The sequence below is a fragment of the Lytechinus variegatus genome, chromosome 3 (assembly GCF_018143015.1).
Source record: "Lytechinus variegatus isolate NC3 chromosome 3, Lvar_3.0, whole genome shotgun sequence".
Lineage (NCBI taxonomy): Eukaryota > Metazoa > Echinodermata > Echinoidea > Temnopleuroida > Toxopneustidae > Lytechinus > Lytechinus variegatus.
Window position 1 is genome coordinate 55,510,979 of NC_054742.1, and position 27,044 is coordinate 55,538,022.

Below are 27,044 nucleotides of genomic sequence, written 5' to 3' on the forward strand. Positions count from 1 at the left end.
GCTTACAGTGCAGATTTTCCACTTGTCGCTGGAGCACATGTCACGGAACAAGTAGAGAAAGGGGCATGTGAAACTTTTTGTAATGGCATAATTATGCTAAGTTTGAAAGAATACATGTAGATGGGACCTATACTTTCATACATTTACCAAATAAACAAGAAATAAATCAGAGAGAAGGCAATTTGGGTAATATTCCAGTGGTAGATAGTCATTCGTTTGATTTTAATCATTTAAGATACATTTGGTGATCAGAAGGGAAAAAAAATGCACAAAAACAAGCAGTTCAAGGGGATAAAACAATGGAAACCCTAGGAGTCCTCAACACAGCTGTAACCTTGTTTTTTTTTTAATTTCTCTTGTGAATTTCATGTGTCACTTGGCAAAGTATTAGTTTAATTTTGTCCATCCTTCTTCTTAAGGTTAAGGGCCCTTTATTAATAATGATAATAGTTGTGATCGAACTGGGGATGGGGAGGGGAGGAAAAGGGGAGGGGGAGAAGAGGGGAAGGGGGAGAGAGAGAGGGGAAAGGGGGAGAGAGAGAGGGAAATGGGATGGGAGTGGGGAGGAGAGAGAGAAATTTGAGGGAAGGGGAAGGGGAGGTGAAGGGGGGAGAGAGAGGAGCAAGGATAGGGGGTAATGGAAGGGTAGGGAGGGAGCAAGGGAGAGAGAAAGGGATTGGATAGGAGGAATGACGAGGGCTATAAAATTATCTTAACTTTATGTATTTTCTTTTGAGTACTTTGATTTTGTGCATTTAAAATCCCCCTATTCTACACGTATACAGAATGATTTCTTGGCATTAGTTCTATCCTGTATTCTTCAAGGCTTGGACATTTCTGTCAGGCCAAAAGTGGGAGTGGGCATGAAGAAAGTTATACCATATATAAGAGATCGGGGTGCTTTATTTCCCTTTAATGTCATCTCATGCACAGGGATTGCCAAACTTTTGCACAACAAACATCTTGCATCTGCAAACAAATAACGGAAGAGAAGAAAGACAAATCCTGAAAGATAGGGAGAAAACATGAATCATTACACCACTCTCCCATGTGTTTGATGTCTCAAGTGTATTACACTGTCAAGCATTCTGCAGTGGGTGTTGATGAAGGGGACCCATATTGTATCAGGTGACCTAAGTCAGCTGATCTGCAACATGTCAGGTGACTCATCCATAACACCAGGGCAAAGGACTCAAGAAGGCCCTCCCTTTGGGCGGTTTCACAACCCTGCATGGGGGTTTGTCTCTGACCATTAGGAAATCAGAATATTTTCATAGATAAACTGCTCGATATTAGTCAATTTTCTCCCCAAGGCTGCCCATATGTAGGTCAATATACACGTTACTGTTTAAGTTTTATGGAAAGAGACAAGCATGGACCATGATAGACAGGTGATAGAAGGCCAGAGAGGGAGATATTATTGAAGTGATCATTGCTCAATCAACCAATCTCTCTATCTTGGCACAGAGACAATACAAACTTCCAGGGACTTCCAAGGGTCACTTGGAGTCAATCCAATATATTACATGGTTCTGCATAGATCAGGGCAAACTTGTTCAATCTTGAGATTCTCATCCAATGAGTACCTACACATCTATTTGTTATAAGTTACTGAAATCCTTACATCCGATTGGGTCAGGAGCCCATTTCATAAAGGACTTACAACTGTTGTAACTTAGCCGTTATGGTAACTAACATGGTAACGGGGCTCAGCAGCCAATCAGAATCAAGGTTTCCATGGTAGTTGCCATAATGGCAAAGTTACAACAGTTTAAAGTCCTTCATGAAATGGGCCTCTGATCTTAATTGTCAGTGTAAAGAACTGACAGTTACTTTGCATGAAATGCTCCCCTGATCAGCCCTACTCAAGAAAATGCCTCAGTTGTAGAAACTGCCAGGATTTTTTTATGCTTGCAACTTTGCTTTTGGCTAAGGCCTCCCTTTAGTGTTCTACTATTCTTAGTCCACTTTCTCTTATTCTGGTTCTTGCAAAAGTAGGCTAACATGGCTGGTAGTCCTGTCCTAGCTGCCCCTCAAAAAAGGAGAGCCATCCTTTAATTGTGCTAAAGAATACAATCTGTGGTCAGCTTTCCCTGTGATAAGCAAAATATAAAGTCTTTTGTTCTTGTATGTCACCTACATGTGTTTTCTATTGTTTGCAAAACTACCGTTGAATGTCACTATTCAGAAAGAATACATAAACCTTGTTACCCTTCTCTTTAATTTCAGGTCCGGATTTGGCAGATTCCCGATGGTGGATTGACAGAGAATTTGGAGAAGCCTATGATAACGCTCAACGGTCACATTAGGCGATGTAGTGCCATCGAGTGGCATCCCACTGCCAAAAACATCCTTGCTAGTGCAGGTTATGATAAAATGGTAAGTGTCAAAACTGCTCTTCAAATGCAAAAGAGTTATGTAGTCCTTAATAACACCATTCTCAGAGAGAGATGAGGTACCAGTCCTTTTGGAGTGAAATATGCATCTTTTGAGAGTAGATTTTACCTCTTTGTAGAGTGAAAGTGGCTTAAAGATGCACAGTTCACTCCAAAAGGAGTTATAATACACTCTTTAAGGAAGTACAGTTCACTCCAAAGGAATCATTCCAAGAGGAGAGTTATTAGGGACTTGATTAACTATTTTGCATTTAGGAGTTAGGGTATGTTTTCACAAACTTGTAAACAGTATACAAGGCATAGGTGTTGATAGAAGGATCCAACATTCTGAGTTTATGGTTTGAGTAGTCCAACAAACTTTCATATCCCTTATTGGATCTTTGAAGCTTTGGAGCTGTATTTGTTGTTTTGCAGCATGTGAAGAATGCTGGATAGAAATGTCAAACTTCTTTCACACATCCAAATGTTGCCAACTCAAAACTCAGAGTCCCCACACTACTGATGCCTTATGCAAGTTCAATGACCTTTCAAGCGCACATGCAAATGTTGAATATTGCCATTCGAATCATTCTCTAAAGGTTTGCGAAATCTCCCACATGAAGATCAGTTATGACCTTGGATTAATGCCTTATTTTATCATAAATTGAAGAAAAAAAATATGAATGATAAATGTATCAATAAAACAAGGCATCTGTCAGAAAATGAATGTCACACAAAAAACACACATTTGAAACTTTCCATTTGATTCTTTATTTCAGGTTTTTAAAGAAAAGAAAATTCAAATGGCTGGAAAAAATAATAACAAAATTAGTAGTACTTTTAGACTTCATGGCAATGAATCAGAACACAGTCAACACGTTTAAATATCACAGATTTTGTGAAACGTAATCATTGTGGTGTCATGGATGTGTAATCAGTCTTCATAAAGTTTTCGTGGTCTGTAAAATACAACTCATAAGAGCATTATAATCCATGCTAGTGATGCTACCTATGTAATACATGTACATGCGCTATGGGCGATAGTTTGCATACATACTGGCAACCCGTTATAAAATGTGCCCATTAAAATGTAAACAACCTGTTAGACTTTGCAAATGGCACTCGAGTGGTAAATTAAAAACAAACATTGTAATGATGGGGTATGAGTCATATTTCTTCCATCATGATCTCATTAGTGCAGTCTGTCTGCCTCTTTCTTTGTTTGTCTCTCCCACTCTTCTATTTCTCTCTCTCTTCCTCTCTTGCCATCTCTCTTTTACTATCCCCTTTCTATTCTCCCTATCTCTCTTTCTCATGGGAATAATATCTTGTCTAATTCATTTTCTGTGTGCAATGCTGTATCGGATACCTGCTCATGTGCATTCATAGCATGCATCAGAGAAATATCCGGGGAGGGGGTCAAGAACTATTTACTCCCACCCCACCCTCTCTGTGAAAATGTTATCCAATTGAATTTATAAATAAACACCTTGAATTGCATTTTGACACCTCAATAACTGATATGCAATTCATATTAAAAATGTAGAAAAAAAAACAAGGTAGGCCCTTTTGATTTTATTTATCATTCGTGTCCCAGCGGTCATCATGTGCACATACAGTGTAAGAGAAAAAAAGATAAATATTTGTCCTTTATAAACAGGATACTTGGTTGTGAACTGGTAAACATTGATATCTATATCAACTTACAGATTGGGTTGATTCAGTGGAACCATATTTCAAATACTGGTAACTGTGTAACTGTCTGTCAAATTTCTATCAAATTTTCACCTTTGTAATCCTCTCTCTCCCTTTTCTGTTCTGAGCGAGCCAAAGTTTCGTTGGATATTTCTATAATTTTTAAAACAACTTTTTCATTGAGCTCTATATAAAAGCAGAATATCATCTTTATTATCTAGCAAAAGAAAAATGTAAAAAAACTTTTAAATATCCAATGAATTCAGATTCATTGCAACAACATCCTTCAGCACTTTACACCTGTCATGTGATTCTGGTAAATATACTATTTCTCCACTCCTTAGGGAGCATTCCAATAAAGAGTTTTAGGTCTTAATTACCATGCATTCTACATAGGTGTTTGCATCCTACTGAGTACCTTAAAAATTTAAACTTAACAATATATTAAGATCAGTCAATGAAAGGGATAACAGTCTGTACACTTTTGTAAGATTGAAGATAGAAAATGATAATTCAATATATTTCACACATGTAACATTACTCAAAGCTTTAGACTGGTTTGAAACTTGTTGAGAAGAGCTGAACCTGTGATGTATGTCACATATCAACTGGTAAATGAATGCTGTAGTAATATGTTCTGAATGGGTTATTTACAGTGTGTAGCACACTACCTGACCCTAATATGTGTGAGTAATAACATCAGCTAGGTTCAGAAAAGATTCTCAGTATCCTAGGTTTGAGCTTATGGTTTCAACTTTGAGCTGTTTATAAGGCTGTGTTGAATCATTCATAATCTTAAACTTACCTAGGGGGGAAAGTACATAGGGCTGTGCACTAGGGCTGTGCACCGATTTCACCCCTAAAATGCCATAAAGACCCCTGGAAAACTTTTCAAAAAAGGGCCCCTGAAATTCCCATAGGGTCCTTTAACTCTCTAAATTCCAAGGATTTAAAATAAATCCAGATTGGCTGTGAATAGTGACCATCTGAATTTATTTTAAATCTTAAGGATTAACTTTAAAATCTCAAAAGATTTAAATTCAAATCTTTTAGATTTATATTTAAATAACAAGGTTAAATATAATATTTGGCCATTTACTATTCACAGCTAATCTGGATTTATTTTAAATCCTTGGAATTTAGAGAGTATAAAAGTTGTGATTTAATTGAATTTTGATTGGTGAGCTAAAAAAAATTGTCAGGGAAAATATTTGTACTTTTACATAATCCATAGGAAAACACTGCAATTGTTCTCATTGGTAATATTGTTTCAGGGCGCATTTCATTGAGTGCTTTGTTAGTGATATTTACTGAAAAATATTAGAAGCTACTGAAATCATTGCATCTGATTGGCTGATAGGATTGTAGTAAGTAGTAAGATCGACAATTTGTTTCATGAAATATACCCTTCATTTCATCAAACCAAGTTTAGCAGTCTTTATCATCAGGGCATGTGAGATGAATACAAAACTATTTGTTTTTCTGCTTTCCCAAAATGTTGAATCTGGTAATTTCCTTTGATGGGTGTCTTCCCTGTTCATATGCGTCCCTCATTTCAAGTTAAGAACAACGTCTTGCCCCTAGTGAATCCCCTTCAGTATGCCATTGTTAATAACTTTGACAGTCTTGTGTGAACATGGCTCTCATTAAATCATTTCCTATCCTGTTATTGGCACAGCTGAAAAGAGACATGCTACACACTTTTTTTGTCAACATATATCTTTTAACCTTCCCTTTTATTTCTCTGAGAAATGATCTTATTTCTCTGTATTTGTTTGTTTGTTCTTGACTTTTCTCCCATCACCATTGGTCTACCTTATATAATATCATAAACAGATATTACAATTTTCACATCAATTGCAATAATGCACCCACCAAATATTTATCTTTTAAATGCTTTTAAATCATCATGTCCTGTACATTTTTCATTTTAACTTCCATCCCTTAACATGCCAAAAGCACTGAATGGCACCCTATGTTGAAAACACACAGAATCTATAAAAAAATATTTTTTTTCCGACATAAAGGATGGATTAAGAAAATAGATTGGGGTACCTGTGAACAGAAAAGATAATTGACTTTAAGAATAGTTCTCCCATATACTGATCAATATACATGTACATGTATATATTTTTCAACTTTGTAATTACTAAATATAATATAACAAATCAGATGAACAAAATTTTTGCATGATTTTCTTTGACATTGTCTAAATTTAAGGCTAATGTTGGGTTATTTTATGCCCTTTATGCTATGATTTGCAAACTTTTCATGAATAGCTCCTACGTATCACTGCACTGCCCTTGAACCTGTATATTTCACCCCTCCGACCTGCCTTTGAACCTGTATACATCACACCTGTCATGTCATTGTTATTACTATTAATGTTAGAGATGTTGACTCCTTTTAACTTTGGATAATAAAACTTGAACAAAAGCTGATGATTGATGTAACTGGTAGGGCCCAAGGTTTACAGTTGTAGAGATTTGAGAAAAGGAGAGGGCGAGTTTTAGGGCCCAATGAAATAGATTTTAAAAATTCTATGATTGAAAAATTCTAGAGAGAGAAAAGATGCTGCTAAGTGGTCATTATGGTCATCATTATCATTTTCATCACCATCATCATCATCATCATCAACGCCATCACCATCATCATCATCATCAACACCATCACAATCATCATCAGCATCATCATCATCATCATCATCATCATCATCATCATCATCATTACCATCATCATCATTACCATCATCATCATCATCATTACCATCATCATCATTACCATCATCATCATCATTACCATCATCATCAGCATTACCATCATCATCATCAATTCATCTTAGATAATGATGATGATCCACAGCATTTGTTAAAACATTCAAAGGCGCAGGCTCATTAAATTAAGCTAATCACATCTACTTAAATATGTGAGTTTTGAGAGACGATTTGAAGAGCTTGAAGAGGTTAGGGAGTTCCAAAGGCATGGAGCAAAAGATAAAGAGACACAGTCTCCATATCCCCTCAAGTGTGCGAATAATGGAAATAAATTTTATGATCACAAGGCCATAAAGGGAAAATGATATGATCTTATAATGCAACATATGAATGCACATGTCATGAAATACATACAGGTTGCTATCAATGAAAAACTCATTTTTCTAGAATAGGTTCAAATATATTTTCACCGGGGGCTCTGTATTTATTGCATGTCTTCAAGTTTGAAATTGACCAGAAAATCAAAATTTGGCAAGGAATAATGGAAGGAATGAAATAAGGGATGCTGTTGGTCCCTAAATGACATTTGTCGTAAATTTGAAGTACCATGCACTTTGTTTTATGAGGCAATAACTCTCGTATGATTTCTCATATGATTGGCAAACTTTCAGTATAGTTTATGTCAAAGAGAAGATCTTCCATTCATATCCTGTTTTGAAAAACTCTCATTTGATGAACGTCATCTCGTCACTTCCCAAAGAATAGATCGTGCTGATCATAGATACGTATGATAACCAAAACATTTCCCCATCCTAAACCATCTTTTAAGACTTTTCCTAAATTTGTTTATCGATTGAATGTCAGGATTGGATTCGGGAAGTGACATTGAGATCTTTTTCTATCTGGAGATAACTGTTCATGTTTTAGGAAAAACATCCTGTATCTGGTTACGATGAGGCTAGAGGAAATGCGAAATGAGCTCTGATCATGGTTGGATGTTGCTCATCCTCGCTGATCGTATCGGTTCAATCAAGAGTTGAAAACATCACTTCCAAGGGCTAACTCTGATCAGTTTGTAAAGTCTCTATATTAAAGTAATGGTTCATTCACATGATCTACAAGCAGTTGGTCTACTCCTGGGCTAAACTCACTTGGTCTAATGTCAATTTGGACTTATCATTTGGTCCAACCATCACTTAGTCTGCAGGCACAGACCCTGATTGGAACTTTGATCAACAAGTGTGCCTCCATGCAAAGACTAGCACAGTACACAAGGCATGAGTAGGCTGCACATTCAGACCCTTAACTCGAGTGAAGGGTTTGCCCAGCAGACTCCCTCATTGAACATAAGAAATATACAATATAAACATAATTTCTGAACTTTTGGCTTCCCATAACTTTAGCACAGAATTAGACCGTGGTCTAAGTTAAACCTGACTTCAGAATACGGGCCAAGGGGTATAGCCTAAATGGATAATTGACAAAATGGTAAATGAGCTAAATAGCAGTTAGACGAAATGGTACATGAATTGGGTGTAGATGTGGGATGAGACCAATTGGAAAGTGGATCAAGTGGATACCAATGTACTTTGGGGTTGCTTTATGAAGCCATCATTGAATGATTCACAAGTCTATCAAAGACTGGATTTTGGCATGACAATTATAGTTTTTCAGTTACTTTTATTGTTATATCAACCCTTTTTTATTCTAGATACCTACATTTCAAAGATTCTGTTCTAACAAATTTGATTATGCTAAGTTTGAAATATGCAGATGTAGGTTTACATTTCATTGGAAAAAAATTGTTTGCCCGGAATACTGCTTAATCACTTCACTGTAGAAACCTGTGGCACTTGTATTAGGGCTTCAGGAAATATAGAATTAAGGGGAAAGTTGGGTTAAACACATATTTCAAGATTATGTGGAATTTTGTTGAAATATCAAGAAAATGTTTGGGTTTCACTTTGCCACTTCATTGATCCAACTGGTTTTAAACCAGGAGTCATGTTTTAGTGGCTGCATGTACGTGAGGACTTTGTAGGGAACATAGCGTTTAGTCCCACATGGAAGTTTTCATGTCACTTTCCTTGGGGAAAGATTACCAAGCACATTTTTAGTAATATGATAGGATAGGATGTAGCTACTTATAATAATACCTTTCACAACGTACAGGAGATCCCTAAGTGTAAAGTGGATATGCCTGTATGCCTGCATCAGTTGACTTTTGTGCTTGGAATGGGGTTTTCAGCAAAAAATAATTTGTAGGAGGAAATAAAATGAATTGGGCTCTAGGGCCCCTAACATTTCATAAAACAACCCTTGTAAGTTACAAAGTAGCCCCGAGAAATGGTATGCCTTTCAATCTGAAATGACATTTGGAATGTATAGAGGGAGGGTAAAGAGCCCGGTTTGGAAAATGATAAGTTTTCTTTGAGTTGTTCTGAGAACCAAGAAGTGTGACTATTTTCGTAATAATTTGTATGGAGTTTTGACAAAATAAAAATGAATAATTAAATGATTAGAATGTTTAATTATTAAATTTGGGATTAAAATTCAAACTGATTGAACATTTAAGTGATTAGAATGTTTATTGATCATTTCATTATTAAACTTTAGAATGCAATTGATGAGTAATGATTCTGTTTGGTTCTCTATATTTCAAGTGTAGAATCATAATATCAGTTCATTGGATCAACCAAGGTGATATCTCCTTGGATCAACTAATTTGATTAAAGCAGAGAATGGGGACATCATATTGATTGTAGTCCCCCCCCCCTCCTCTCTTCGCTTTGGCATACATGTAAAATACACAGCTTGAGCAAGTGGGAATGGCTTCATTAGTTCATAGATTCATCAATGGTTGAGGAAAAGGCCCATGGATTAAAGATAGATATGTGTAGTTCATTCCAGACAACCTGAAACAGCAAACCTGTCTGTAAAACTGGCTTTTGTCGTTAGACTGGTATTAGTGTCTGTCAATCTTTGAGGATTATACCTGAACATCCTGTGGTACCTGTCTTTCGTTGCTAATTACAAGACAGACAGATACTGTTATAGCCACAGAAGATGGTGTCTGGCATGGATCCGCCAACCAAAGTGTGCAAGGTAATCCCTATTAACCCAGACACCTCATCAAATGTGGTATCCCAGTTCATGCACAACTTTGGTGCCCGTCCGACTGTCCCAGACCGGTAAAATTGCTGTTGAGCCAATAACTTTCCCGAAATAGCCAGATTTACTGGTCCGACATGACCAGTAAAAAATATATCAAACTGATATATTTTATCCTCTTTTGTAAATCATGAAAATAGCGCCGAGTCTGGCATCTTAAAAAATGGCTCTTTAAAATTGAAAAATGGCTCTCATGACTTATGTTTTGTTTACACTGTTTGTTTGTTTGGCAACACTTGTAGTGTATGTAAGGAAGATGATACAGCACTATTATAGCTTGTTAGGCTGAAGAATAAGCAGAATCAGTTTGACCCTAAGACGGAAACTTCAAAGTATAAGTGGCTGAAACTTTAGAAAACAAAAGACCATGAAAAATGTCTCTAATTTGAGGTCTAGAGGATGCGGCTTATTGTGAGGGCCAGACTAGGAGGAAGACTTTCCCAATAGGAGGGAAATCTTGGGAAGATTAACAAGTCTAAGACGATACATCTAGGTCATGAACTGAACTTGCGATGCTCAAATGTCGACCCCCATGCAGCGTGTGACAACCCCTGGAGGCATGGACTATAATCGTCTGTAGAGGCAGATGGAAAAAGATCCTGTACCTTGAAGAAGTAATGTCCTTCTACTTCTGATTTTTTTATCAGGGTTAGCCCCCATTCAGCATTTCATAACCTGAAGAAGAATGGGCAAATCACAGGGGAAGAGCAAGACTGCAAAGGCTCTATACCTTGATATAGAGGTAATGTCCTTCTAGTACTGAATTTCAGTTGCTCAGGATCAACCCCCATTGTACACTCACCTATAGACCTTGATAGAAATAACATCCTTCTAGTTCTGAATCTGTTGCCTAGGGTCAGCCTCTATTGTGCACTCCCTCAAAGACATGGATGAATCGGCAATCCAGTGCCAGAAAGACGTTTGCTCCCTATTCCTGTATGTTATAAAGTCACACTTTTCCAGTCCTTCCTGGGTAAAATATCTGATAGGTGTGGATGTTTATTCAGTGGTTGGCCAAATAACTATGGTTTCAGCTAGATTAGAAGTGGACTCGGCTTGAGTTTCTGTTGGGGGTAGAAGGTCGTGAGAGTTATTTTGGTGAAGATTAAGGAGTGCAGCTCAGCTGAAAGGAGAAAGCGATAAATGTATAGTGAAATGAAAGTAATTAAATTTTAGATATCTATTTGAGAAAATTAAAGTGGGAAGAATGAAGATGTCTTTAAAGTAATATCTAATACCCTTTTCATAAACCTATCCTCCAATTAGCCGCCTAAGAGTAATGCGGATAATTGAATAAAACTTGCGTTCACAAACTCCGTAAATAAGCCGCATTATTTTTACAAGCGCTTGTCCTGAAAAAGGCGGATAATCGTCATGACAATTGGACACACCCCCTCCGATGCGGTTGTGTAGGGAAAGGGTGACCTTGTGACCGCACCATGGCAATTATCCGCATTATTTGGAAATGCGTTCATAAACTCAAAATATTGTCCCGATGCTGCTATTATGCGGATAATAGCAGCATCAAAATAATGCGGATTACTCTTGTCCTCCTCCAATTTCACGACCAAATTATGCTGCTATTAGCCGCATAATTGGGTTTATGAAAGGTGTATTAGAAACAAAATTGATCTGTTTTATAAAGAATCTGTGATATGTGTAATTGATAAATTAGAAAATTGGATCAGTGTTACAAAGTTTTGCTATCGAGTATACCTGTAAAATATATTCCATTCACCAATAGGGGTACAGAAGTTTCTCAATTCATTTATTTATTTCTCAATTAATCATGGAAGTTATTTCATATTTTTATTGCCTATGTAGAGAGTAAGTTCTTACATATAGGAGTGGCACAACATACTGTGTCATAAGTGAAATCTAATGTTTAATAAATGTTGTCTTATTGATTAGACATCATATGCAGTTCCTAGGCATTTGTGGGTTGAGAGGGTCCTAATGTTGTTTTTTGTAAATTCTTATTAATATCATATTGTTTGATTTAATTTCATTTTAGATTCAAAAGATATCTCATTCTGATATCTGGCAAAGTTGAATGTTTCATCTTGACTATCTGTTTATTGATCTGCAGTGACAAAATATTACGTGCGATTGAGTCAGAACTGTGCTATCTATATACATATTTTTTATAATAACTTGCTTACAGTGTTTTTTTCTCTTTTTATTTCTTTAACCTGTAGTTATTGATCTGGAATGTTGGTACTGGTGAGATTGCAGTGACGATAGATTGTCATCGTGATATCATGTTCAGCTTATCCTTCAACTGGGATGGCAGCAGACTAGCTACGACATCAAAAGACAAACTGATCAGGGTCATTGACCCCAGGAATGGTGCTGTAATGCAGGTAGGTGGGTCAATAGTATCTGTGGGTGTGTGTTTTTTAAGCTACTAGAGCTTACAAACAACTGAAATGTGAATGGTCAAATTATTGGCCCAAAGTTTTAGAGGTAATGACACTTCTTAAATGAATGTAGTCTTAAGCAAAAGCCGATTTTAAAAATTCTCAAACCAAGATGAAACATGTGTACAAGTGCATGTATTAGAACTAATAAACCCTGAAAACAACCATTATTGAGAATGAAAAGCTAAAACTACAAGGCAAACCTGATTTTGTAATTAGGCGTCTTATAGACACCTAAATAGTACACATAAGTGTATGGGATGAAATTAAGATGGTGTTTCCGGTCACTTTATATTTCAATTTTTGAAGCACTAAATAATCATTTTTGAACGCAATTTTTTCAGGGCTTCATTTTTGGAACATATCACAGACACAGGTGAAAAGTGTGACCTTCTAGCTCAGATTTTTAAAAGTCAAACCAATGTTAACCAATCACTTTAAGCAAAAGTGTTCCTCCTTTATATGCATCCTAAAAATTGAAATAATTCTCCAAAATTGAAGTAATTTTCTTAATTGGTTTATTCCTTCGTTTTTCTCTCTTCCATTTCTCTTTTGACATCCAGGAGGGCAAAGGTCATACTGGTACCAAGAGTTCAAAGTGCATCTATGCTGGTGACACAGGACGACTGATCTCAGTAGGTCACAGCCAACACTCAAATAGACAAGTCTTCCTGTGGGATCAGGTTAGTCTATTATCATCTTGTCTTATTGATTACTGGGAGGGGGGGTCATCAATAAGGTGTGGCAGCTCAGTCGGTAGAGCAGGGGTTTCCGGTTCCGGTGGCCTGGGTTTGATTCCCACTTGGTGCGCTTAGTGCCCTAGCAGGCAAGGCATTTATCCTCATTACCAGGTCCCTTGGAGAGGACTTAAAGCCGTTGGTTCTTTTGTAGGCTGCTTACAAACATCCATGCTTTATTGGCAATCAGGTAAAATAAAATCACCACCAATCCTACTCTCACTTTTGAAATTGATGAAAAGGTCCTCTGGGTCAGGATAGTTTATCATTATCCTATCACATAGATTACATGGAGTGGGCTCATCGATCTTACAATCAATTTTGAAATGGATTTTTAATTTGTGAAACAGCCCCCTAAAATGGGTCAAGAAGATTTCCTCTTGGGCCTGTGTCATAAAGAGTTACAACTATGGTAATTCTGCCATTATTACAACTACCATGGTAACGGGGCTCAGCAGCCAATCAGAATCATGGTTTCCATGGTAGTTTTAATATAGAAAATCTATTTGCTTTTGCTTTTTGGATATTGAATTTCATTAAGCATAATGCAAATGACATACTATCTTTTAAACTGGGGCATGTTGTATGGAACAAGGGAAGGAAATTTGAATTAAGTCTTTAATTACAGGAAACCTCAACTTTCACTGCCTTGAGTATCGAGGTCAATTAGTAGTGAGAGCCAATTGAAGAAAGTTTGTAATTATTGTATTTTTTTAGGGTGTTTTGACTAAAAGTATTGGTAATAACTATTTCATAGTTGAATGGCATTCAAAATTGCGAATTGCAAGATACAGTAAAATAGTTCTACATTCAAAATGGATTTAAAAAAAATATTTTGAGAACAATTTTCTGTCGTGTTTGATGCTGTTTGATGTTCTCAAAAATCTTGCAGAGTAGCAGTTTACTTTCAATTGTAGTAGGTGATATTTCATCACTGGTGCAAAGTTTTAAAAAATCTCCTCAACCCCACACGCATCTGCAATTATCATTATTATTTATTTGGCCATAAAAACATACCAAAATTGTACAATGCAATTACATAAATACAATTTGAAATTGAATAATTGAATATGGATAAAGTCGAAATGAAAGAGAAGAAGAAAAGAGTAAGAAAACGGTTCTTCCATGGGCCAGGGCTCGCAAAAGTAAAATTCAGTACTATTGCCCAGAGGCATGCGAGCCCTCATGGAAAAAAAAAATCTAGGTTTCAAGTGTACCATATGGACTATGCATATTTCATGTACATAATTACCATTATTGCATTGCGTCAACTATGAAAAGTACAGTTATAAATGCATGCTTTTGGCAAAGCGCTCTGAAGTCATGCTTGAATGAAGCGTGATTACATAAGAAATCTGCAGAATCCCTGTTTTTTTCACCATATTTACCATGATGCAATTGAAACCATCTTTGTGAATACGGCCAGTGTGTTATATTCAGCAACTTGATCCATAATCCTTCAATATTATATTCATGTTGCTGATCCTCTCTTCACAGGATAATCTCAGTACACCAGTTGCCACGGCGGATCTAGGTACCGGAACAGGAATTCTCTTCCCATACTACGACTCGGATAGCAATGTTCTCTATGTAGCATGCAAGGTGAGAATAATCAAATCAATGATTTATTTTTATAATCCTTGATTCAATGACATTTTTGTCTCGCCCACCAGACGTGAAGGCGAGACTTAGGGATCCAAATGTCGTCCGTCGTCCGTCCGTCACAAACCTTATGACACATAACTCCACAACCGTAAGTCACTTTTCAACCAAACTTGGATGGTAGATGGACTTGGGGGACCTGCATGTTATGCTGCACTCTGAGGTCACATGGTAAGGTCAAAGGTCATTTTCAGGTCAATGTTAAAGTTTACATGCAAGACTCTCTTACGACACCTAACTCCGCAACCGTCAGTTTTTTTTCAACCAAACTTGGATGGTAGATGGACTTAAGGGACCTGCATGTTATGCTGCAGTTGGAGGTCACATGGTAAGGTCAAAGGTCATTTTCAGGTCAACGTTAAAGTTTACATGCAAGACTCTATTATGACACCTAACTCTGCAACCGTAAGTCGCTTTTCAACCAAACTTGGATGGTAGATGGACTTAAGGGACCTGCATGTTATGCTGCAGTTGGAGGTCACATGGTAAGGTCAAAGGTCATTTTCAGGTCAACGTTAAAGTTTACATGCAAGACTCTATTATGACACCTAACTCTGCAACCGTAAGTCGCTTTTCAACCAAACTTGGATGGTAGATGGACTTGGGGACCTGCATGTTATGCTGCAGTCGGAGGTCACATGGTAAGGTCAAAGGTCATTTTCATGTCAACGTTAAAGTTTACATGCAAGACTCTATTATGACACCTAACTCCGCAACCGTAAGTGACTTTTCAACCAAACTTGGATGGTAGATGGACTTGGGGACCTGCATGTTATGCTGCAGTAGGAGGTCACATGATAAGTTCAAAGGTCATTTTCAGGTTAACATTAAAATTTACATGCAAGACTCCCTTATGACACCTAACTTTGCAACCGTAAGTCACTTTTCAACCAACTTGGATGGTAGATGGACTTGGGGGACCTGCATGTTATGCTGCAGTCGGAGGTCACATGGTAAGGTCAAATGTCATTTCCAGGTCAACATTAAAGTTTCTGTGCAAGGCTCTTACGACAAGTGTTATCATCCCAGTCATTTCACAATAAAGTTTCGATACAATTCTGTTGCGTGCCCTCGCAAATCACGATATTTCTGGTCATTTTCACAAGTGGGCGAGACACAAAATCGCTCTTGCCTTGTTTTTTTTGTAGAGATGTAGAGTGTGCTTATGAAGTCAACTAATTAATGAAATGTTAACTCTGATTTCTTTATCCTTGCTATATTATTAATGGGGAAACCAGCATTTGTAATAAATGATAAAATGATAAATGATAAATCCATAATTTATTGTTCGAAATAGACATGAAATGAAATACTCCGAAAATTTGCTTTGCCCAATTGATCGTGGGCCTGGCAGCCGCTGTGCAGCGCCAGATCGACGAGGCTCTATCCCTTTAATCGTTGAACGCCAAACAGGGTAGCAGCAACTCCCATCTTTTAACGTCTTTTGGTCTGCCGCGGCCGGGGTTTGAACCCCCGACCTCCCAATTGTGAGACAGACGCTCTACCAACTGAGCCAACACACCGGTTGATTGAATTGTGTGAGAGGAGAACAAAAAAGAAATGGGACCAGAAAGATAACATATTGGCAGTTTGAATAATGAGATCACTGTGACTTTGTAATATTGAACATAGATACAACTCTCTCATTTGCTTGACTGTTGTTAATATGTGACCTGTCTATTGAGAAACAGACAAAGGCCTGTATTCTGAAGTCAGGCTTAACTTAGACCATGGTTTAACTCTGTGCTAAATTATGGGAAGCCAAATATGTCAAAATTGTTATTTAGTTGTATGTTTCTTGTATTTGCTGTGCTCTTTCCTGATTCTTCAATGGTGGAGACAATCATATATTTATACTTCCTAGACATTTATGAATGATTTGAGAGCCAAATGAGCTGAAATATGATATCTCTACTGTTACTGATTTATGTAACAATTGGCTATCCTAATTAAACCACAACTTTAAACCTGATTTCAGAATAAGTGCCAAAGTGTCATGAGAGATAGGTGGCCTTTATAGACATGTTCTAAAACCAATATTCCTTTCAAATGGGTGACAATTTTGGAGGCTATTAAAGACTGGTTTTCTCTATGGAGAGGTGGATGCTAAGACAACTTTGACTATAGTAATAACTTTCCCTCTAGGTCTGTAATCAAAATATAATTTTGTAATTTTGAGTCATAAAAATATAACTTTGATAAAAACGCTAAAAATAAAAATAATTGCGTGTATTTGAGCAAATGACATGTTATCCATACTCTACATCACAATGGCAGTCAGGAAAGTGATAGTTTGAACAAGATCCCTTTAAAATATTTTGACTAAATCAAACCCTCAATTTGTGTTGTTGTTTTTTCTCCACACCAGGGTGACTCCAGCATATGGTACTATGAGATCCTTTCCGAGAAGCCATACCTCTTCTACCTGAATCAGTTTATGTCAGCCGGTCCGCAGCGAGGCCTGGGCTTCATGCCAAAGAGAGGGGTTGATATGATGACCAATGAGGTCGTCCGGTTCTATAAGGTTCACGCAAGCAAGAATTTCTGTGAACCGATCTCAATGATTGTACCAAGAAAGGTCAGTAGAGAGTGGTTGATTTTGTAAATTTTTACAAAATATTTGTATTTGGGCAAAAGGTTGAAATAATGTCTTTAGCTATTAAAGAGAAATGCCAGTAGTTGCAGTAAACACTGATTTCATAAGAAAGTCTGTAAAACCAGGCTTAATTGTCAGAATATCATCGAGGATCTAGATCTGGTACAGTTACATAAACTGAACTTTGTGAAATCTTGAAATCTACGCTAAAAAACGTTCACACTGAAGATCACCAACACAGATAGGCACACGTGGGACAGTGTAATATTATTGCTGGACTAAAGACCCGACGGAAGTGACCGAATCTGCGCTTATTTTGCTTATTTCTCAGCAATTACACAATTTCTCCCAGAATCCTTTGGCACATATTTTTTATTCATACAAACAAACACTTGGGTGGTCATTATATTAGATTCTGTAAAAAGTCATTTTGAGATCGTTACCAAAACTGGAATTTATCTTTAACATGAGTTGAAGTGGTCTGTTTTAATAAGGTTCACGCCAGCAAAAATTTCTGTGGACTAATTCCATGATTGCACCATGATCAGTCAGTAGACAGCAGTTCATTCCATTATTTTGACACAATACTCAAATTTCGACAAAGGTTTCAGATGTCTTGAAGTATATTGGAATCAAGTTGGGCATATATTGACATGCTTTTTCATTTGAAATGATAAATTATGAAAAGAAATAAACATTTCAAGTTTATTTAGTGTTTGTTTTCCTTCATCAATTTGTACATTGTTATGAATGACTTAACAAGTGATGATTATAATCATTGTTGATGATGGCTCAGTGCTAGACTGCCTTCCTCATAAACAGAAGGTTGAGGATTCAATCCCCAGTTGCATCATAACAAAGACTTCTCTTGTCTGGTGCTCCAAATATTGGAGTGGAGAAGGGTAATGATATTATAACTTGTCATGCAAGGGTCCACTGGAAGAATAGCTTGCTTGTGAAATGGTTATTTTTGGTTAGTACTTTGTATAATGTGTGCTTAAAATATTTTTCTGAGAGAATTTTTGTATGTTTACTAATATATTTAAATTGCTATTGGTATTATTTTGCACTAAAAAGGTTTATTAGTTATAGTATACCTGTTGATTATTAACATCTCGTTATTTTTATCCCAGCTAATAAAATTGAAAATATCAATTGGTTTGCCATTTTTCAGATTTGTTAAGTAAAGTTTAAATTCATGAAACACCCCTCCAATTATCATGAAGAAGGTACTGTGATTCAAAAGAATTAATGATGACTTACGATAATGTTCTTGTTTGACTCTTATGTTGTTGAAAATCTGTAAGAAATAAAAGAAATCATGTTTTCATTTCTTGTCTACAATTACCAGGGAGATGCATTCCAATCCGATCTGTATCCAGACACTGTCAGTGATCAGCCTGCCCTCACAGCTGAACAGTGGCTGTCTGGTATCGATGCCCCGCCCAACCTCATGTCGCTGGGAGGGGTACCACGCCCCATCAGTGCATTCCCTCCAGCCCCCACCCCAGCGAAGGTCCCTCTCAGGGAAACCAGGAATAGTGACAACATATCCAAAGTCTCATCTTCAACATCGTCGTCATCATCCACATCATCAGCATCGATGTCGTTACCATCGACGTCCTCCGCTATGATCGGTAACAAGCCGACGGCCATTGTCACAGGCATCAACAAAGCAGAAAGGGACGTTCAACCCATTAATATATCACTGACTGATAGTGCACCACCAGTTTTTGAAAAGGAGAATGTGAATATTGCAAGGGAAGACTCAGAAACAAACTCTATCAAGGAGAAATCAGAGCGAGAGCTACTTGAAAAGGACACTGTGATCAGTTCTGGAGGAGATCAGCAGAAATCCGAGTCCAGGTCATCATCGCTGACTTCCTCTCCCGCAAGGTCTTCGATATTCGCTCAGTGGAAGACGCGAGAGGCAGAAAGCCGGAATGGCGGATCGTCTTCAGGTTTCTCCTCAAGGGCTGAAAGCAGGAAGCTGCGGGACCATCCTTTCAAGGATCAGTTTGAGTCTCCCAGCCGATCCTCCAGCGGGGAGATCGAAATCGCCCCTCAACAGCAGTCAAGGGAAGATTCCAGGTCATCGTCCGTCTTCAGGTCGCCGCTGTCCTCGACCTCGGACGACTACGAGGTGGAGCGGTCGCTGAATTTGGAAGGTAGGGAGGTGATACGGATCAACATGAGCCCCACCCGCCAACCCAGCGCCACCTCCGGTAGTCCCCGGCGAGCACCCGGTGTCTCAGACTCCTCCACCAGACGTCAGATGAGTGTCTCTATCGACTCGTCCAGGGCACCTAGCCTTTCGGACACCAACAGACGTAGTGTGAGCGTGTCAGATGAGAGGCCGTACTCGCCGATGGCCAGCACCATTGCTAGTCGATTCAGTCTCGCAAGCAACGGTGAAAGGAGAAACTTGGATGATGAGCCACTTCTAACTTCCAAGGACATGGGTATGGATCAGGTAAGCGTGACCTCAGCATCTTCTGCCACCCGTTTAAAGTTGCTTAGTAAACCCTTTGTAGTATTATCCCCTTGTTTAAAGTTGCCATTATACTCTTTTGTAATATTATCTTGTTTAAAGTTGCCTTGTATACCCCTTTGTAGTTTTATCTTGTTTAAAGTTTTGTCTAGTATACCCTTATGTAGTTTCCTCTTGTAAAGGGAAATCCAACCAAAATGACAAGTTGCTTTAACTTGAAAAAAAAAGAGATATCAGAGAAGCAGGTTGATGAAAATGAACAAAATCAGACAAATAAAATGGATATTATTACTTTTCAAAAGTCATTAAAACCTGTCATTATATATAAGAAACATGCATGGGATAGACAAGTATAGTTGGTACTCCTGAAGAGATGATTTAAGAAATAGAAGTAAGAGATTAATTGCCTGATGCTAAATAGTTTTTTTCTCATGATAAACAGATAAGACATAAGTACAACATGGTAGAATCTGCATAATGGAACCTACCTACCAGAAGTCAATTTTAATGCTATACTAGTTGAAGCTGTTTTTTTTTTAGTTCAAAATACACAAAATATGTGTTATTAACATCTTCTAATACTGTAATTCAAACATATTTCTGTGATCCAAGAGATTTGACTTGGACAGAGTGTATTGTACATTCCATCAAATGGAGATAATGTATTCTGTAATTTCCTGCAGCATCAAACTTGTATAACTTAGAGTTTATATCAGCTGTCATTAAAGAACAAAGGACCAATTGTTTCATGACATCCTTCTCAGGGAAGAATAAATATTGCATGCCAATTCTCCCACAGGATCCTGAATCTAGCGAAAGCCGAGATGACGTATCCGAAGAAGTGATCACTCCGAAACGTTCCCCCTCAATCCAAAACGTGAGCTAGGGTCATAACTGGTTTTCATGCAGTGACATACACCATAACTTCATCATCTGCATCTCGGAAGCTTTTTCACTTAACAATTAGCTTCAAAACATCAAATCAGTATTTAGTGTGGTGGTCATTACTGAAACACATACATTTTTGCTATGCTCTGGGTGTTATCAAAGCTCTCCTTCCAAAGAAAATGGCTTTAAAAGTAATTTTCACAAGTAGGCATTTTGTAGTTTGCCTCATGAATGAGTCTATGGGCCTGTCCCTTAGAGATTTGTGTTTATATTATGTTAGTTCACATTTTGCTGCATTTGACCCGAGTGTGGTAAATAAATGACTTGCAGGAATTCCTTAAAATGCCTGTGCGCTGTAAAAGGCTTGCTGGGCTCAAACCAAGATATATTAATGTCCTTGTACCATGCTATAGTACTCAATACTAAAACTGAATAGTATTATCATTATCATTCAATGCAATTTCAAGAATCAAATCAAATGAAGCCCCCAAAATAGGCACTTCTGATTGTTGGAACTTCAAATCATGCGTACCTTTTTATTGGGTTTGATGCAATGCAACTCTTTTGGGGAGAGGCCCCAGAATCAGTATTCTGAGATAGTTGTTCAAAAGATTACTGATTCAAAAATCAAATCAAATAAAACGATGGGAGCAAATATTGATCACATAAGATGATGATGATGATGAACAGCATTTTGTATAGTGCTATTTATCTGTAAAAATGTAAATAATTGGTCTCAAATCACTCCATATTCACTCTGTAGTGTCCAAAGAAAATATTGCTGTGCCTAATGTTATAACATCTACCAGTAGAAATTTAACATTTATCATTATCAGTTTTTGTAGTATATTTGACTGACATTTGGGACACTTGGGAAAATTAATATTATTAATTGTATGAGCTTTCTACTTTCACCATTTGTTTCCCCCTTCCGCTCTCTGTCTTTCTGTTGGTTTTTTGTCTTTCTGTTTGTTTGTCTGACTGTCTGTCTGTCTCTGTATTTCTGTTTCTCTGCCTCTCTTTCCTCATCTTTATCTTTCTCGCTTTAGCAGTGTAAAATATTGGAGAAAAATGTACTAAAATAATTAGTTGCACCTGGGGAGTGTTTCATGAAAGGAGTTGTCAGATGTTTTATCCCACAGTTACCATAGTAACAGTGCCTCTCAACCAATCAAAATCAAGGAAAGTTGTCAGATCTGACATCTTGTCAGACAACAATGTTGATGAAATGCTCCCCAGATCTGTATTAAGAGTATAACTTCCATGTCATCATACACATGTATATGAATTCATTCCCTTCATGTGTTCCAAAACCAAAGTTGGTTTCATCATCAAAATATTCTTAGATGATAACTTCAACATGTTTCTCTCATGGATATATCATCATTGCTCTCAAATCTCAGTTCATTAATGAACTCTAGGGATGTGTGTGTGGGTGGGTGGGGGGGGGCTTTGCGGCTATATATCTGTACCACATGAAAAACATGCTATAATGCAAACAGTCTATTGAAGAAAAAATATTTTAAAAGTAATTTTGTCATCATGTTAACCATGTTTGCAGTGTATTCACTGTTTAGTTTTCACAAGTACCATGTATGATACCACTATCATGTGAAAGTTTAAATAGAATTCCTGTAAAAGCTTTTTTTGCAAAAAAATTGTTGACTGATTGTGGTGATTGCACTCTGGTTCCTCTTTCTACCTCTTTCTTTGCTCATCCTTTTGATATTTATTCTCTCTATTCCTGGTTTAAGATCTTATTGCCAATTTATGGGTGATTTTTGGACTGAACTTTACTCATTGATTTAAAAATTCTCATAATCATCTTACATGTAGAGCATATATTGCTGGATATGAAGTTTGTTTTTTTCTTGCTTTGAATATACATTAATTCTCCATTGTATATTCCCTGGATTGTTAGTTCACCTTACATTCTAGACAATTTCATAACATGAAATAACTATTTGCATACATTATGAAATTATTTTCCCTATTGAAACTAGAAAGGATTGCATAATTAATTGTTTTTGGAAAGGAGAATTATTTCTCCATTTAATATTATAAATATGATCACAAGTTTTTCTTTAAACTAAGAACAGTTGTTTGCTTCTGCTGCTAAATTGTTAAATAAAACCTACTCTCTCTGAATACCACTTGTGTTTTGAAGATATCCTTTTTGTTACTTTGATGGAAAAAAATTTATCTGTCTCCTACTTAAAAATTAAGTTCCAATATGTATGTCCCTTTCAAGTAAATGCCCATAACTCTATGCATGTGAAAGTTGCGTCCAATGAAAAGATTTTTGATAATTTATTTTATCTGTGTACCAGTGAAGCAAAGTGATAGATGTAATTCTTTGGTAACATCTACAACATAACAAGTCTAGCAGTATCAGCAATGCAATCAGGCAAGCAAAATTAAAAGAAAATATTACAAGAACAATAGACATTATCCTCTTTGAAATAGTTCAGTGTGCAAAGAGTCAAATGTTGAACTTTTCTTTTTCTTTGCAGCTACGCAAGGCTTACCTCAGGCAACAGGAAGAGATCAAGCAACTGAAATCAAAGATACTTCTCAAGGACCAGAGGATACGCCAACTAGAGAGGGAGCTAGAGCAAGCCACGAACGAATCATCGGCATAGACCAAGCGGAATCCCTATGCTTTAAAAAGGCCTATATCAAAGATATTGGTGAAATGTCTTTCCTATATTATAAAAGGAGGTGCTGCGCTGCAAGCCATTATTACACTTAACTCAGTAGTAACCCTTATTGTAATTGGTGTATGCGGTTTATTGACATCCAGTCTTTATAATTCTTTGATGAATATGTTGATGAAATGGCTTGATAAACTTTAATGGTTTGTTCAACATTCCAGCCATGCATCGTGGAGAATGGTATAAAAGTCCATCTTGCTTGGTATGCTGCGTTAGGTAAGCTTTGAAGTAATGCACCAGCTGCATGTAAGCGATAGAGAAGCGTCAAGTGTTTATTGTTCTAAAGCTTTGGTTTCAGGGAGTTGAGACCATTGGGTAATGGGTGCTGTCTGTCAGAGTAGAAATGTGTATGTGACCAATGGATGTTACGTAATTATCTGTTATATTCCACCCATTGCGTCATACGTTACAGTTATCATCTCACTTTCCTCGGTCCACCAATGCCCGAAGCAGACAAAGGAATGCTTATGCTGGGTCATCTTTAATCTGCTGATCCTCAAAGATACAACTATATCACAATTGTATCTAATATTTTATGGGGCTTTTTTGCGAAGTCCATTGTTTTCAAATTATAATCTTCTCCCCATGAGTGAGTACCTCCTATTGACTGTTTGGAACATGCATTGTTGTTCTGTTGAACATCGTCAGTAAACATTTGACATGGAATTTTCTTATATTACTCTTCAAGAATCAAGATTCATGATTAGATTCAAGGTTAAGATTCAATATATCTTGTGAAAATTTCCAATTTACATTCCATGACATATTGTAGGAAAATTTTCCAATTGCAATATTCTCCTGTGGCCAAAGACATGCCCCTTATCAAAAACTTACATCTATTTGACATTGATGGTGATATTTTGGATGCTTTTGAGTTTTTCAAATGGAGAATATAGAACTTGTGTATTTGCATGTGGGATATGTTTTCCGTGCTTTTCTCACCTATTACAATTTATGTACCATACATTGGTTCATTTTTTTCTTTTAAATTGAATTCCTTGCACTATGAATTCAGGTATCAGTTTCTTTGAATGCTGTGGAGCATTTTTATATTCAATTATTCTTCATATCTTTCAAATGTACCTAATGTGAATGAATCTATTAAAAGCACAATATCTTCATATATTATCATTATTTGTTTGTTATTTCTCAGCCATTGACAATCACGTGTATATTGTTGGCTTATGACTGCATTCAATGTTAAATTGGTCAATGGGATCAATTTTACTTGTTTTTTGTCACTTTTAAAGATATGCAACAAAAAACACAATACCTCACATTGGCATCAAAATGGTTTAATTTGATATTTTATTGCATTTTTAGTTACTTTATAAAATAACTACAAAATGCAGGTGTAAGTTTGTGGTATATGCAGTACAGGGGCATTGCTAGTTGCTATTGATTGCAAATGTCAATTACAAATTTGCTGGTAAATACGTTGCATGAAAAAACTTGTAATCAATGGTGAAATTGAAATTGATTGCAAGATTTGTGATTGTTTTGGGGCTTGAATTGATTTACAATCAATTACAACATTTATGACTGATTTGGGATAGAAATTTATCTCAATATTTATGATTGATTTGGGATTTAAATTGGTTGCAAGTTTCTGACAATGACTGAATCATTTCAGAGTGTTGTAGATGAGTGTAATGTTGAAGTAAAAAATACTACTTTTTGAGATGAATGTCGTATTGAGGAATAGAATTTCTGGACATGGAATTGAGAGAGAGCTCAAAATTATTTTGTATGAAACACAGTTCACTTAGGAATAATGATGTTTTATATCAAAGATTATTGATGTTATTCTGTGCCAAAGAATGAATTGCCATAAAGAAAACATTGTTTTAAAAAAATCAGTGATTGCTTTTAGCGGTGAATGGTGAGAAATGTGCGGACAGAATAGATATTTTAATGTGATTAGTTGAGTTGCAATGCAATATTTAAAACTGTCGCTTATCTTCTTGTATAGGATTTTTAATGGATATTTTTATGGTGGGCTTTTATTGTGTATGTATATGTTTTGCTTTACATAATCCAATTATAAAGGTATGTTAGATGGTTGAAAATTTTGCATGTAACATATCTTGTTGTTCATTCCTCTAATTTGAAATTCTTTTAATGAAATAAAAGTAAACTTACATATAGAGTCAAATGTGATTTTCGTCTTTAATTGTAATACATGTATCTGGAACCCCAGTCATGCAAAGATTTGTGATAGATTAAGAAATATGAAAGCTCCTTTCTGATTGGTCCCTGGTCAGTGCTTTGAACTAAGTGCACATGCAACAACAATCTTGATTGGTCATTGCACTTAAGTGATTTATCGCAAAGCTTTGTTATGGAGCCCAGGTCACATTAAAAACCTGTAATGAATAATAACTAATTCAACCAAAGAGAGTGTCTTTCGTAGCATTGCTAGGAATTCTCCTTTTTTTATCTTCTCCAAATTTTTTTTTATGATCAATAAGAGTTTCCTCCAAATGTCACAATACTTCTTTCAAACCAAGGTCTGTATTGTATGTGTACAGTTAGAACATGTTTTAGCTGTCATTTCAATTGTATAGAAATAAAATATTGTGTATTCACCAATTGTCAGCACACATTTTTTTATGGATGTTGCTATGGATACATACTGAGCACAGAGTTTACGGTTCAAGTCTTTTCGGCACCTCTTATCATTGCATTTTTCTACAATTGCCACTCTTGACCCTTGTGTTGAATGGCTTCTGGTAGGATGGAATTCTTTATTAAAACACTGAGCACCATTATAGTTAGCCTAGCTGAGTTCGAGTCCACCTGATTTGAGTCCCTGGAGATCTTGCAGATGTGTGCCAGTATTTTAAAAACTATTGTATCCCATTTTAAAGCCAAATATATAGTGCAGTGTCAATTTTTCATTCCAATTCTTAAAGGGGAGTCCATCCTTGGTCATAAAATGTTTGTGAGAGAGAGGAGAAAAAAGTAGGAAAGTATGACAGAATGGTGAAATTTAAAAGAAATTGGACAAGCAGTAAGAAATTTAAAGCAGTTTCAAATTGAGATCCCCAAGAATGTTTAAATGTTATTTTGGCAACTGGGTGAGTATATTATGAACACCATTCCCATAGGCCATGTACTTAATAATCAGGGATTTGTGGTTTTCTCCCAAGTTTTCTCTTGGGGCAGCAACCAAAATTATAACCAAGGTAGCATGTTAGTTGTATGTCCTTATGAAAGAAAAGTATAATTTGAAGTAAAACTTTTGAGAAAAAAAATCAAATTTTTAGCAATTTTATGTATTGGATTAAGTGGAAGAGTTGCCTTAATCATTGTGCACCAATGTGCACCAATCATTGTGCACCAATTGTGCACCAATGTGGCCTATTTAAAGTCTCCATGAGTATAGTGATTACCAATTTTACAACTTTTAGAAATTCACAACTTTGGTATTGTTTGTCCGATTATTGTCAAACTTTCACCCATTTACTTCTTTTTCCTCTTAAACTTGCAACTTTGTATTTGGGTTGGATTCCCCTTTAAGAGTATTTCTTTAGGAGATAGGCTTTGTTGTACATGATCATGTATTCCTGCCAAAATGC

At 36.6% G+C, this 27,044-nt stretch overlaps 1 protein-coding gene across 3 annotated transcripts in view; it reads left to right on the forward strand.

Annotated features, from left to right (window-relative positions):
* LOC121411417 (coronin-2B-like) overlaps positions 1–26,407 on the forward strand; it is a 56,966-nt gene extending 30,559 nt beyond the window's left edge. For 2 of the 3 annotated variants that reach the window (XM_041604143.1, XM_041604144.1), the window contains exons 4-11: positions 2,230–2,379; positions 12,154–12,318; positions 12,939–13,058; positions 14,610–14,714; positions 17,143–17,352; positions 18,722–19,843; positions 20,661–20,738; positions 23,263–26,407. In XM_041604143.1, the coding sequence (XP_041460077.1) occupies positions 2,230–2,379; positions 12,154–12,318; positions 12,939–13,058; positions 14,610–14,714; positions 17,143–17,352; positions 18,722–19,843; positions 20,661–20,738; positions 23,263–23,391 (2,079 nt within the window). In that variant the 3' untranslated portion in view covers positions 23,392–26,407. The remainder of the gene's footprint in view (positions 1–2,229; positions 2,380–12,153; positions 12,319–12,938; positions 13,059–14,609; positions 14,715–17,142; positions 17,353–18,721; positions 19,844–20,660; positions 20,739–23,262) is intronic. The other variant, XM_041604145.1, reaches the window with a different exon arrangement.
* Positions 26,408–27,044: the final 637 nt, after the last annotated feature.